Below are 14,244 nucleotides of genomic sequence, written 5' to 3' on the forward strand. Positions count from 1 at the left end.
GTAATCACTATTTAATTTATTTAATTTATTTTCAGGTTCACAAACATTGAGGTCGCCCGAGTAATATCATCGGCATTTAAATCGTTGATGGAGATTCCATTGTTTCAATGGAGTCAGATATCCAAGCATCCTGAATGGATGCCTCAAATCAATGCATGGTTTGGCAGATTTTAGGTTGGTGTTAATTTATAATTTTCAACTTATTTCTAATAAATTATTAAATAATTGTAAATAAATTATTGTTTTTATTTAAACTTGTTTATTTATACACAACACAAATTCTGCTGGGACAGTGAGCATAACACTGTTGTGAGGAGGGTGTGGGAAAATCACGCGGCAACTAGGTAAGATCGAAAAAAATACAAGATTTTTTTTAGACTAAAATTTATGTTTCGAAATGTAATTTTTGGTTGCGTGAAGTAGGTTGCGTGATTTTTGGTATGAAGCACAAAAAAGGGCAACAAAAACCGCGAGGGATAGGGGTTTCCATGGCTGGAACGATGTTGCGGTTTAGAGGGATTTCAAACCGATATACATCCCGGAAGATATATGGCCGCACTATCTTGAGCACGTGACGTCTGAGCGGTTCACACGACGCTCACAGTCCGGTGCTGGCAACCGGAATCGGCCAATTCATGGCTTAGTGACAACGCACACTGGCGGCTCCGTTCCTTTTGCTGTACATGCGAAACGGATGGTAAGATTAATTTAAATGAAATATATCGTTAAATTAAGTTGTTGTTAATATATCTTTTTTCATTTTAGGCTGCGTCTCTTGGACGTGAGCCGAGCCCGATGGAGCTGTTTGTGGAGACGCACGTGCGGAGTCAAGACCGCCAAAAAGGGGCGCAACAGTTCGTTGATAACCGTGCTCAACATTTCGTGGTATGTTTGTTCGACCATTTTATTTTGTAAGTTATTATGTAAGTTATTATGTTTATTGAATTGAATATGATGATTACTTTTTTTTTTATTTTCAGGAGACCTATAATAATCGGTTGAGAGAGAGATACGGGGACAATATTTTGACCCATCCGGAATTCGATCCGGATTTGTGGATGGAGGTTGGCTCGTCAGGTGGACCCGATAAAAATTGGGTTTACGGGCTCTCCAACACTACGGCCGACAACTTGCGATCGACCCGTAGTGTTTCAACCGTTGGGAGCTCCCAATCAATATCGAGCTCCCGATCTAAGGAGTTCGTGGCCTTGCAGCAACACACGGCTCAGCTCACCGACAAATACGACCACCTATCAGCGGAGTACACACAACTCAAAGCGTCTCATGCACAACAAAGAGCGGAGTCTGAGCAAATCAAAGCGTCTCAAGCACAACAAAAAGCGGAGTATGAACAACAAAAAGCGGCTTATGAACAATAAAAAGCGGTTAATGAACAGCTTCGCGAAATGGTCATGAACATGGCAAATAGTGGAACATGTGCGCCTAATCCTTTTTGGCCGTATAACCACCAGCCTCCTCCTCCTCCTCCTCCAGCTCCACCTTTATATTAATTTGTAATAAATATTATTTACCTTTAAAACTTCATTTAATATTTTTTTTTTAAACATATTCAGTTTATAATGAATATTATTTAACTTTGATTTTTTTTTATATTTAATATAAATTTTATTTGCATAATTGGTTTGTATTACAATTAATTTATATAGTTTTATATTATATATCCTAAATAATTTTTTAAAAACAAATTTAGAAAAAAATATTACAAAGGGTTTTACCAACGGATTAATTCGGTCGGTATTTTAAACACTCACCAACGGACTTATCGACGGAATTAATCCATCAGCATTTAACAGTAGCTGCCATACTTACCGATGAATTTACAGACGGATCTATTCGGTCGGTATTTCATACACTCACCGACAGATTTATCGACGGTTAGTAGCCGTCGGTAAATCACGATATCACCGACGGACTAAAAAGCCGTCGGTATATTTAAAGCGGGAATCTTTTTTTTGGCGCGCAAATTCCGTCTATAAAACCATCGGCAAATGGTTTTTTTGTTTTGCCGACCAATATAGCGACGGAATGGGGAATCACCGACGAAAGGAAAGCCGACGGACGTAATCCGTCATTGATGACGTCGGTAAAAAAATCACCAACGAACTGCTAATCACACACCGACGGAATTTTTCCGTCGGTAAAACTGTGAAATCTTGTAGTGTTGGCCGGATTGGGACACCAACAGTCCTGCAATTGCTGGACTGTTGGTGATGGTTTCCTCCACGCTTCAATGGCTTGTTATGGCGGCAAAGAACACGGAAACGAATTGAGAAGACATTGCAATGTGTCTGGTGGTGTGAAAGCAAAATATGAAGTTAATTATGATCAAATATCCATTAAAGAAAAAAAATTGGGTGCAAGCTCTAATAAAACTTAAGCTAAGATTTTCATGTAAAAAAACCAGAAGCAACTCCATCTAAAATTGTTTTAAAAGAAAATAAATTGCTAATAATAGACAATTTTAAACATGATTATATTATTATTGGATCAACTTTAACAAAAAAAAAATTATTAATCTTGAAGGAAATAAAATGAAACCTAATTTGGTTTACATGTAGAGAGATAATTTAATTTTAACACAAGGGATGGCTAATGATTGATGAGACAATCCTTTCCTTTTATTTTGTTCTTATCTCTCTACATCATCAAGTTTTTAATTTGATTTTCTTGATATATATCAGACAATAAATGATGTTATTACTGGAGCAATTTTCTTGGGAACTCGCTTATACATGCAAGAAATGAGCAAAGGGTCAAGCGATCATTCAAATTGTACAGCATTAGTGATGCTTAATACAAGAATGTTTCGTAGTTACCAGTCAATTAAAGAAATGGTAAAACCCAAAGCAGAATCACCATGGGGCAACCATTTTGCCTTCTTGCATGTCCAATTACCTGAGTTGGTGGCCAGTACTGAGTTAAATCCAATAGAATTTATCAGGAAAGCTCAGCAAATCATCAAGCGAAAGAGAAGCTCTTTGGCTGTCTATCTCACTGCTGCATTCATTGAGATCGTGAAGAAATTAAAAGGACATGAGGTATGCTAGCTTATCTATAAGGTCTCTACAACAAAATTGAATTTCAGTGGCATCTTGTAAGTAAATGTTATGATGAAATTTAAAGTAATTGCATGCATATATGGAGTTAAAATAATATCAATTTTGGATATTTATAGATATTAATTGGATCTAAAATCATTTTTTAAGATTATTATTATTATTATTATTATTATTATTTAAGGCATGCTTGTAGGATGCTTGCTAAAATGATATCAATTAATCAACCATGTGCCTCAGGTAGCTGCCCAATGCATTCATAAAACAATGGTGAACGCAAGCATGACAATAACAAATATGATTGGCCCAGTGGAAAAGATGTCTTTGGCTAATCACCCAATCAAAGGCATGTACTTTGCCATTGCTGGCAATCCTCAGGTACGTTATAATCACTTGTCAAATTTAACTAATCACTTATCAAGTTTCAACAAAACAGTATATATATAACATGTGTTGATGGGGTTGCAGAGTCTTAACATAACAATTGTAAGCTACGTGGATAAACTAAGGGTTACAGTGGGAGCTGAGAAGGGCTTCATAGATTCCCAAAAGTTGAAGTCGTGCATAGAGGAAGCTTTCCAGATGATACTCAAATCTGTTTCCTGTGAAATTCAGCAAAAGAATTGAGAGGGAACAATTTCGTTTCCGAAAATCTTACTCTTTATTTACTAGTCTTTTGAATTATAATTAATGGTTATTGAAGCTAGCTGGTTTGATCAAGGTCAAATATTTGCCGAGTTAATTATATATAAATTAAACTCTTTTTTAATTGCCTTTAATGTGTGTACTAATAAGATGATAAGCTTTTAGTATATGTTTGGGAATACGGTGCAAATCGTGTTCCCTTAAATTTTAATTTGTTTTTGCAATTTTGTTTATGTATTTAGATGATCATTTTGATATGCAGATATAAAAAATTATTTAAAAAAAATTATTTTAATATATTTTTAAACAAAAAAATACTTTCAACCACCACCAATAACACAATTTCAAACACATATATTGTATGGATATTTTTATTCATCGTATATAAAACAAAACTAAAGAGTTCGTCCTCATTAAGTTTGTTTATTAATAATCTAAGATAGTTTATTAAGGCTAAAGAAGTCCTTTAGGAAAATTCCAAAAGCCAAGACATTCCCAAAAAATGTTCCCAATATCTCACGTGTTTTTGTATCTCAATATAAAGCTTTCATGATAAGATATAGGCTACCGAGAAAATTAAGAGGTTATAGGCTACCGAGAAAATCTAAACGATCCCATCAGATTTTATGTTAATGACAAGACTTCTAACCACTAGTTTAGATCAAGAAATAAAACTCGTCTTTTAGCTTATATCGGGATTTTCTTCTTTAAGATAATTTTTTCTGCCCTAGAGCCCTTTTAAAAGGTTGTAGCTCCAAATGTGCAGATGAATTTAGAATTTTCAATCGCCTAATTTTAATATATGAAGTCCAAGATATACCTATTTTAATATTTAGTGTGAAAATAAAGAATTTTGTTGTAGGTAAGATTCTAACCTGATTTTTAAAGATCTTTTTGATCCTGATCCCAGACAGGCTACTGACAATGATGGTGAGAACAATAATATATTGGAAGACGGTTGAAGTAAATCTCAAAGATCACATAAGAAATATATTCCTGTTTTCCGAGCGGTTCTTAAGGAATGGAACTAGAGTTTAATTTATTGAACTTTTCTTTTTATGACTACTTATCAAATATGTATGGCAATATTGTAACATCTTAATTCCATCTTCAAAACCAGAAATTATGGTATGAATTAATTAAACAGTACTCTAAAAGCAGGTAGGATTCAATTCAATTCAATGACAGCTCAATGACAGCTCCTGTCGGCTATTTTCCAGATATGAGAAGATTCAATGTTAATTGAAAAGTCAAGGATTAAGGAATTTAAAAGAGAACATGCACTGAGCATGCCTAAGGTCCCTTCACTTACATCCATACCTAAACTGTGATTGAAATTGCGGTTGGAAAATATTTTTAAAAAAATATTAATTTTTTTTAAAATTAATATGTTTTTTATGATGTTTTTAGATTATTTTGATGTGTTGATGTCAAAAATAATTTTAAAAAAATATTATTTTAATATGTTTTAAAATGAAAAATACTTTGAAAAGCAACTGTTACCACACTTTTAAACATCCTTAAACTATGGGTTATTGGTAAAGATTTTATTTGCTCCATATTTCTATTTTTCAACGAATCCATTAGAACATGCATAATTCATATGTACTTGACATTTAATTTGATTTTAATAGGTATGATCTGGATTTAAACAAAAAAATGTAAAATATACATTATGCTTGTTATGCAACATTATCTCACTCTATAAATCAGATGTTAGATGTCTTGTAATAAATCAAATTAATTTAGGTTAATCTACTAAACCTATGACTCGAATAATAAAATTATAATAGCCACACAAAAAATAAAATAAAATTATAAAGCTCAATTTCCAACCAATTCAATATTAAATGATTAATTAAAACAAAAGACTTTAAAAAAACAATCCAGGTCAACTCGAGCTAACCTGTTAAATAGTGACTTGGATCATAAAATTAAGATAACTTCTTAAAAACAAACGAACAAATAAATAAATTATGAAACTTCATTTTCAACATATTCAATCTTAAAAGTTGAAATCGAAGAAAAAAAAAAACTAAATTCATGAGATCGGGATAACTCTATAAAAAACAAATTGAAAAATTAATGAAACCCAAAAAACATGATATTGAAAAATAAAATTTTTAAAAATATATAAAATAAAGATTGTGTGGAAAAAATAATTATAAAAAAATATTCAATTAAACATGGCTTAAAATTTGAACTGAGTCAACTTGAATTAATCTACCAAACCTGTGATCCATGTTATGAGTTCGGGAAAATCCTATAAAAACAAATTAAAAAAATTATAAAGTTCAATTAAAAAAATTAACCTAAAAAGGACTCAAAAAATAAAGAAAATTAACATGAGTCAACTTCTCAATCTTATAAAATTAGTTATATATGAGATCGAGATAACAAAAAAAGAAATATTATGAAACCTTATTTTTAAATGATAGAATTGAGAAAAATAATTAATTAAAAAATATTAAATTAAATTAACTTGTTAAACTCAAAGTTATAAAATAAAAATAAATTCATAAAAATCATATAAAAAATATATATGAAATATATCTTCAACAAATCTAATATTAAATGCTAAAATCAAAAAAATAAAAATTAAATTCATGAAATCAGTATATACTCTAATATTCAATGTTCCCGAAGCAAATGATCGGAGATCGATAGTCTACAATGACAGCTCTAATATATTTTAATAATTCAATGTTCCCGAAGCAAATAATTGGAGATCGATAGTATACAATGACAGCTCTTTTTGGCTGTTTTTCAAAAATCAATGATTACTTGTTGTCTTAAATTAATTCTTATCTTTATATTAATTCTCTCTTTAAGGTACCTTTACTGAATTAAGAAGGAAAATGAGGTCTCGCTTGTTGTTTCATAAGAATGATTTTTTAAAAATTATTTTTTAAATTTTTTGTATTTATTTATTATTAAAAAAATTAGTCAATAAAAAATACTTTTCAATCAAAGAAAAATTTAGCTTAGTTTTTAGAAAAGTTTTTTTCTTTTATTTTGGGTGGAAAATATTTTTCAGAAGTTATGAAAATTTTAAAAATATCATATTATTTGCTAATTATATCAAATTTAATCCTCAAACTTTTGATTGCTATATATATTTTGTTTTCAATATTTTTTTTATATTTTATCTCTTAAAATTTGATTTTTATATTAACTTTGGTCCTCATTTTTATAATAATTATTTGCTTTTTCCTTATCATTTTTTAATTGAAATTTTTTATCTATCAAATTTGATCTTCATTCTTTTGATTGTTACTTATTTTATTTGAAATAATTTATGAAATGATAATTATTATTATTTTAATTTCTTCATCTTTCAATTTTTTTATTTGTTAGATTTGATATCTATTATTATTTTATTATTATTTTTATTTAAGATAATTTATGAAATTATATTTTTTTTTCAATTTCATTCTCATTCAATCTTTTAATTTGTAAGATTTGTTTCTTATTATTTTAATAAATTTGAAAAAAAAATAAAGCATTAATAAGTTATTTTCCAGCTAATTTTTCATAACATAATCAAACATTGGAAAATATTTTCCAACTTATTTTTCATTATACTACTAAATATTAAAAAATAATATACTTTCCCAAAATTTATTTTTTCTTAATTTATTTTTTTTTAAAAAAATAATTTTTAGCAAACTTTTGGCTGTTTGTTGACTTGTTGCAAAAATAATATAAGTTTTAAAATATGCATTAATTATGCTTGTGACGGAAAATTCTCTCCCTCTATAAATCTCATGTTGGATGTTCTGTAATGAATCAAATCACTGAGTTACTTCAGCTACCACTTTTCTTTCAAATTAGGAAGGGAACAACATGGAAATTCAAATTATTTCTAAGGAAATCATCAAGCCCTCTGCTCCAACACCTCCCCACCTAAAAACCTATAAGCTCTCAGCTGTCGACCAGCTTGCTGCTTTTGTAGCGGATATCCCTATCATTCTTTTTTATTCCCCAACAGATGAAATTTCCAGCAAAAACTCTGATTATCTAAAGAAATCCTTCGCTAAAACGCTAACACTCTTCTACCCTTTTGCTGGACGAATAAAAGATGATTCATCCATTGATTGCAATGATGATGGAGCCACTTATATTGAAGCCCATGTAGCAGGCAACATTTCCATGATACTTCAACAGCCAGACATGGATCAATTGGAACAGCTACAGTCATGCAAGCCGGACGAAAACGTTGATGAGCCAAGCGGCAAGGTAATGCTAGCAGCCCAAGTGAATTATTTTGATTGTGGTGGGATAGCAATCAGTGTTCGCATTCGCCATCGAATAGGTGATGCATCCTCACTGGCAAGTTTTGTTAAATGCTGGGGTGCAATTTCTTGTGGTATTTATGATAATAATGCAGGAACGGTTGTTGATTGCTCCTCACTCTTCCCTCCGCAAGATTTGTCAGGCATGTCGTTCTTATACAATCTTATACCTCGTAGTTCATTCAATATATCCACGAAAAGATTCGTGTTTGAGGGTCCTAAGCTAGCTGCGCTAAGAGGAAAGTTGTGCAACGGGCCATATTTGAATCGTCCAACCCGGTTCGAGGCTGTATCTGCCCTTATTTGGGGTGTTGTTGGAGAAGATAGTGAGTCTAAAAAGGTAAATAGACCCGCAACAATTGCCGTGGATTTGCGGAAAAGAATGGATCCACCCCTACCACAACACTGTATTGGAAATATAGTCCATTTGGCTGAGGCATATTGGGAAAATAAAGTGGTGGACTGTAATGGTTTAGCTGGAAAAATTCATGAGTCAATAAGCATGATAAACAGTGACTATGTGAGGCAGGTTTACGCAGACGGCACCTTCTTCAGTTTAATGAGACAAAGAATGGCGAAGATGGCAGAAGATCCTAATAACTTTAGGGGTGTAATTGTTTTCACTAGTTGGTGTAAATTTCGATTTTATGAGGTTGATTTTGGATGGGGAAAGCCCATTTGGGTAGGCACTTCTTTCAGGCTTTCACCCTACTGGGTCATGCTATTGGATACAAGGGATGGTGAGGGAATGGAAGTAAGGATTGCATTACCCAACGAAGAAATGGTCAAGTTCGAACAAAATCCAGACATCTTAGCCTATGCTTCTTTCACTCCAGCCATATGAGCTTTTATGTCGGATGCCCTTCTTTTTACCCTTTTTTTAATGAAAAATTTGGATGTTTCATGTGTATAATAAAGGAACCTTAAGGACATACTCTTGCGCATTAAGCCTAGAGGTTTGTTCTTGGTCCTCTCCTAGTTAAGGGATTGATTGTCCAGGTTTGAGCGTGTACTACTAGGCAATAATTTCACTGGAAAGGAAATAATTATTTGCTGTTTACAATATATTTGTACTGGCACCCATTAATTGTTCCCCATCAATTAAGATGAAAAGTCTTAAATCTTTTATGAATTTTTTTTCAATATTTGGGGTGCCATGACCCCGATCTTCATGTCGTTTTGTTCCTGTTATAGCAGACTAATTATTTTTTCTCCAAGTCTGTTTTTTTTTTTTTTAATCATGCCCTTGTATTTTACTTCGGTTATTAATTTTATAGTTTTTTTAATATATTTTCAATAATTATAAAAAAAATGGTCGAGCAGTGCAAAAGATCATGTACAACTGGAGCACATTTATCTTCAGTAGTTGGTGCAGATTTCAATTTTATGAGGTCCATTTTGGTAGGCACTGCCTTGAGGTTAAAAATTAATGGCGGCATTCTCTTAGATACATGAGATGGTGAAGGAATAGAGAAGCTTGGGTGGCATACCAGAAGAAGAAATCAGAGCTGGCTTAAGATAATGAGACATTTGATAAAACTATAGATATAGTATTTTAAAATACTTTTTATTATTTTTTTATGCATGTCTAATAAGTAAGGCATTGAACAATTTTTATTTTGTATTTGGAGCTTTTTATTAAATAAAAATGATTGTCATTTTTTAAAATATAATTACCAAGTATATCTTATTTATTAATAAATATATTTTTCTGTTAAGTGAGAATCTTAAATGGATCGGGTGTTGAATTATATAAGTAGGTGGTAGTTTAAAAATTTAAATTTTTTTTATCTATTTTGAATTGTTTTAATGCGCTGATCTCAAAAATAATTTTTTAAAAAATAAATTTTTTTTATTATGATATATTTTAATATCAAAAATATTTTAAAAAATAACTGTAAATATACTTGCAAACAGGTTGACGTCCGAAATAATAGTCAAGTTTGAAAAAAAATCCTGGCATGTTAACCTATGCTTCTTTCGGTCAAAGCATAATACCTTCAAGTCATTTTATTTTTTAATAGGAAAGCTTTTCTTTTCTTTTTTGTGTGAAATTTGAGTTGACATGAGATTGTTGGTCTGTTCCCTGTCCTCCGAAAGGATCGGCATGGCTCTTTTAAAAAATTGCTCATCATCGCTATGCTTTCTTAAGTAACGATCATGTGCTTGGCAAGTCCCTTTCTTGCACAAAAGTATAAAATGTTGTAGTGTTTTACCCAGGAGTTTTAGAATAGTATACATAAGAAAGAAATATATTTCTTAATTGTATATTCGAGAGAGCAAAATAATTGCAATATTGCATATAACATCGTTATTCAATATCCAACAGAAATATATGTAATAATTCAGTATATATGGTAATAATGCCTTACAAATCCTCTTCTGTAGATTTGGAAGAAGACTTTATGTTTTGGCTGAAAAAGGAGGCAAAAGAAGGTTATCGAGGTAGATTTATTTCGACCCTTCACATGAAGATTTGAATATCATTTCAAAGGCTGTCTCCATGCAGGACTTGAATTTTTGAGAATCCATAAATCCTTTCTCTGTTCCCACAGCTACTCTTAGCTTTCCTGCATAACTTACCATTGTTATGGTAAGACTCTGCATTACCATTCAAATACAAATTAGTAAGTAGCTGTAAATGAACATGAAGGGCTCAGCAATTCTCTAATTTTACTGAGTATTCTTTCCAAAATCACTTCTCAAAAAACCTCATGCATTGAATAAATAGAATCGTTTATGGAACCCATAAATCCAATGATTAAAATTCTCGAAAATCGATTGAGTAAGAACTGTTCCATTAAATTAATTAGCAGTGCTCGATGAACATAATGTTATGATTAAATTAACAAAAAAGGAAAAATATAAGCAAATATGTACCTGGGGCACACCAACTACCATAAAATAGAAGCCTTTAATTGGATGATTAGCCAAAGCCATTTTGTCAACAGGGCCAATGATATTTGAGATTGTCATGCTTGAGTTGAATAGTGTTTGTTTGATGTACTTGGCCGTTGCCTGCAAAGTTACACACTCATTGCTCTTCAAATCAAGCTATATTCAAACGAAAAAAAAGATCATTTTTTTCTTAAACCCTGTATGATGATCTTGATCATTTATTTTCCAACAGACATGTTACTAAAAGGATACGAGTTCTTGCTTTAGCATTAATGTCTTTTATGGAGTGTTAAAAAGCAATATAAAATCTTTCATAAGATTTTATTTACTAGCTTAAGCTTTGAATTGAAACCGTTCTTTTACGTGATATCAGAGTTTTAACAAATTAGGACAAGTTGAAACAATTCTTGTCTCTAAGAAGCAACAGCAGAGTACGTAATTGCATATGTTTAATGTCAAGCTCATACCTCAGGGCCTCTAATCTTCCTCAGAACCTCCAGGAGCCTACCAGTGAGGTTAACAGCAAGAGAACTTCTCTTCCTCTGGATGATTTCCTGCGCTATTGTGACGCATTCAAGAGGTTTAGAAAACCTGGAATCAGTTAATTCAGGTACCGAAACGTGCAGGAATCCGAACTGGTTCCCCCATGGTGACTCAGCATCAGGCTTGACCATTTCCTTTACTGATCTGTACCCACTAATGACTCTAGTATTAAGCAACACCAAAGCTGTGGAATGTGCATTGGTTGATTTATCATCAACATTTTGCATATATAATCGTGTTCCGTAGAAAATTATGCCAGTAATCACATCGTTTATCGTCTGTCGAAAATAAAATAATTTTGAATGTTAACATACAGCTTCTGCAACGTATTTCTGATTTCTTGTTCTTGAAATTGTTAGTGAAATCCACGACAGCTACCAAGTTGACAACTAGACTAACTAGCTAGCGAAATTCTAGAGACAATTCATACAGGCACCAAGAACATTATGCAACCAAATCTGCTTTCCAAGATCTCATTCTATGTGGCTAATGTTCAATCTTTTTGTCCCAAATTTTTTCTTATCAAAATCAGACCTTGAGTCGTTGAATACAGCTAGTTTGCAAAGATTTTATAGTCTTAAAAACCAAAAAGATCCTGGAAATAGTCCATTAAACTTTGCTAATTTCTTTGCAAATGTTTAACGAGAGCATGGCTTTTGGGGTGAATCTGAAGATGACATAGAAATTGGAATTGGAGGACCGCAGCACATTTATTGATCGAATTCTGAAGTAAAAAGTAGAAAGGTTGGAGGCACTCATTTAACAAATTCAACCATCCAGAAAAGAGCTGTAGATATCATTAACTTAAAAACTAAAAGTCACGGGGAATTCACTATCCCTCACATGGCATTATGGATGGATTATTTATAATGTCTTTTTTCTCTCTTTATTTTTTTAATAAAAAATTTGGCCCGTATTGGATTAAATTATAAGTTAATTTGTTGGTAGAGGATGAGATTGAAAGATGGAGGATTAAATTTAAAGCATGGAAACACGCTCCCCCGTCCCTCTATTTTATTTTCACATTTATTAACTACCTAATGCATGTAAATTAAGAAGTGAAACAGGAAATTCAACATAATTAAATTCTAATTCCATTTAATTATTTCTTTAATTGTTAGGCCATTAAACAATTGGAAAATTTATGGATGTAAGGAAAGAGACATTGTTTCAACTTACCACTCCAAGTCTGGACTTAATTTGTTTGATGTGATCGAGAGAGAATGTGATTGTTGAAATCACAATCGGCTTGAACCGGACTTCTTCATCCCCAGATCGTATAGGTGAGCGAGAATCCTCAACAAAGCTACTCTTCAGAAGGCTCCATCCGAAATCAGAAATAGTGTTAAAGATCGAACTAATACATTTCGGTACAGTGATATTCAACTTACTAAAGCTGCAGTCTGGATTTGAAGGAAATTGAAGTGAAGGAAATGTTAAAGAAAGAGAAGGATTATCGGCTCTTTGTAGACAAGAAAGAAGAGCTCCCATGAGAGAAAAGCCATCTCCAAGTGCATGGTGAAGCTTGAAAATGATATTTCCAGCTGCTTTGCTGGTGGGATATTTCACAAGATGAATTTCCCATAAAGGCTGGCTTTGTGGAAATTGCTTCAGTGCTATTCTTGATATATAATCATTGAAGTAGCTGTCATAAGAAGTGGTTGACAATCCAATTGGAAAGATTGGAATGTTAACATGGTTTTGGAGCTGCACCTCAACTCTCTTCCATTGTTTTTCACCATTTTTATCATTAACCTGTTTTCCAGAAAAAGTTAAATATATTAATCATGCAAGTTACTGAAAGAGACAAATTTCTTAATGAAAGTAAAGCTTGTGTTGTGAAAATGGAAGAAGAGAGAAATCATTTTTTGTATATTGAGTTTACATTTCAATATAACAGCTAAAATTGTCAGGGAAATGAAGACAGGAAAGTAGTTCGGATAGCTACGTTTTTCCACAAAGGAAAAAACTAACAAGAATATTAACACTTACTTTTCCAAGATCTAAGACAAAGAAGAAAGGAACTTGACAAAAAAGGCAAAGAAGCAGATATATAGTCCAGCTATGTTCTCACTAAATTGTCGATTGCTAGAAAACCAGGATTCCACAATTCTGTGAAGAGAGTAAGATTTTGGGACAGAGAGCTATAAATACCATGATTGAAGAGAAACGTGGATTTATTGGAAGGAACACATCCTTGAGCAATGTCATGGTAAGTGAGTCATCAATTGGAACTTCTGATTCCAAAACAGCAAGAACACATATAGAAAGGACTGAGCTGTTGAAGTACTGTCCAGTTGGGCTCACTGGCTCTGTTACCTCTTCTTCCTCCTTCTCCTTGAACTCCATCGCTTTGTGTTCTTGAGCTTCACCTTCCATTGAAAAAATTTATGATATCACTTAACTTCTAACTTCAGGTCCTATATACATCAGATTGCAAAAGTCAGTAACAGGAGGCTTATTAATTATTGTCATAAGACATAAATTTCGTACATAGTTACGTCCATGGGATATGAATGTGAGTACACTAATTTCCTGCCGACCTTTACCTTGTAACTTTAAATATTGAGTGGTAGGGACAGAAAGGAAATTTCATAGTTACGTGAACTCCGTGATCACGACATCATGTAACTCATAAAAAAAAAAATTGACACAAACCTTAAAAAACTAAAAATCAGATTTGAAGATAGAAACCAGACAACAATTACCTTAACTGAGACATCAAGACTATTGGTATAAAACACTCCCCTAATAATTATAATGAATCACAAATAAAAAGTATAAAG

At 32.2% G+C, this 14,244-nt stretch overlaps 3 protein-coding genes across 3 annotated transcripts; 2 read left to right on the top strand and 1 right to left on the bottom strand.

Annotated features, from left to right (window-relative positions):
• The first annotated feature begins 2,852 nt into the window (after positions 1–2,852).
• LOC133671437 (wax ester synthase/diacylglycerol acyltransferase 4-like) lies at positions 2,853–3,704 on the top strand. The gene is made up of 3 exons (XM_062092207.1): positions 2,853–3,059; positions 3,318–3,455; positions 3,546–3,704. Exons 1-3 carry the CDS (start codon positions 2,853–2,855, stop codon positions 3,702–3,704), a joined length of 504 nt encoding a protein of 167 aa, XP_061948191.1.
• Positions 3,705–7,568: 3,864 nt separating this feature from the next.
• On the top strand, positions 7,569–8,861 carry LOC133671438 (stemmadenine O-acetyltransferase-like). Its single transcript, XM_062092209.1, has one exon. It carries the CDS (start codon positions 7,569–7,571, stop codon positions 8,859–8,861), a length of 1,293 nt encoding a protein of 430 aa, XP_061948193.1.
• A 1,396-nt stretch (positions 8,862–10,257) lies between these two features.
• On the bottom strand, positions 10,258–13,975 carry LOC133670346 (wax ester synthase/diacylglycerol acyltransferase 4-like). The gene is made up of 5 exons (XM_062090826.1): positions 13,613–13,975; positions 12,638–13,213; positions 11,383–11,736; positions 10,898–11,035; positions 10,258–10,618 (listed from the first exon to the last, which is right to left on the bottom strand). Exons 1-5 carry the CDS (start codon positions 13,835–13,837, stop codon positions 10,469–10,471), a joined length of 1,443 nt encoding a protein of 480 aa, XP_061946810.1. The 5' UTR covers positions 13,838–13,975; the 3' UTR covers positions 10,258–10,468.
• Between the last annotated feature and the right edge of the window lie 269 nt (positions 13,976–14,244).

This window comes from Populus nigra, chromosome 13 (genome assembly GCF_951802175.1).
Source record: "Populus nigra chromosome 13, ddPopNigr1.1, whole genome shotgun sequence".
NCBI lineage: Eukaryota > Viridiplantae > Streptophyta > Magnoliopsida > Malpighiales > Salicaceae > Populus > Populus nigra.

Excerpts from the sequence above, each read along its gene's own strand:
- LOC133671437 (XM_062092207.1), top strand. The coding sequence starts at position 2,853 with ATGGTAAAACCCAAAGCAGAATCACCATGGGGCAACCATTTTGCCTTC. Across the intron at positions 3,060-3,317 it reads AGAAATTAAAAGGACATGAG|GTAGCTGCCCAATGCATTCA; the intron begins GTATGCTAGCTT and ends CATGTGCCTCAG. Across the intron at positions 3,456-3,545 it reads CCATTGCTGGCAATCCTCAG|AGTCTTAACATAACAATTGT; the intron begins GTACGTTATAAT and ends ATGGGGTTGCAG.
- LOC133670346 (XM_062090826.1), bottom strand. The coding sequence starts at position 13,837 with ATGGAAGGTGAAGCTCAAGAACACAAAGCGATGGAGTTCAAGGAGAAG. Across the intron at positions 11,036-11,382 it reads GGAAGATTAGAGGCCCTGAG|GCAACGGCCAAGTACATCAA; the intron begins GTATGAGCTTGA and ends GTAACTTTGCAG. Across the intron at positions 10,619-10,897 it reads TGGTAGTTGGTGTGCCCCAG|AGTCTTACCATAACAATGGT; the intron begins GTACATATTTGC and ends ATGGTAATGCAG.
- LOC133671438 (XM_062092209.1), top strand. The coding sequence starts at position 7,569 with ATGGAAATTCAAATTATTTCTAAGGAAATCATCAAGCCCTCTGCTCCA.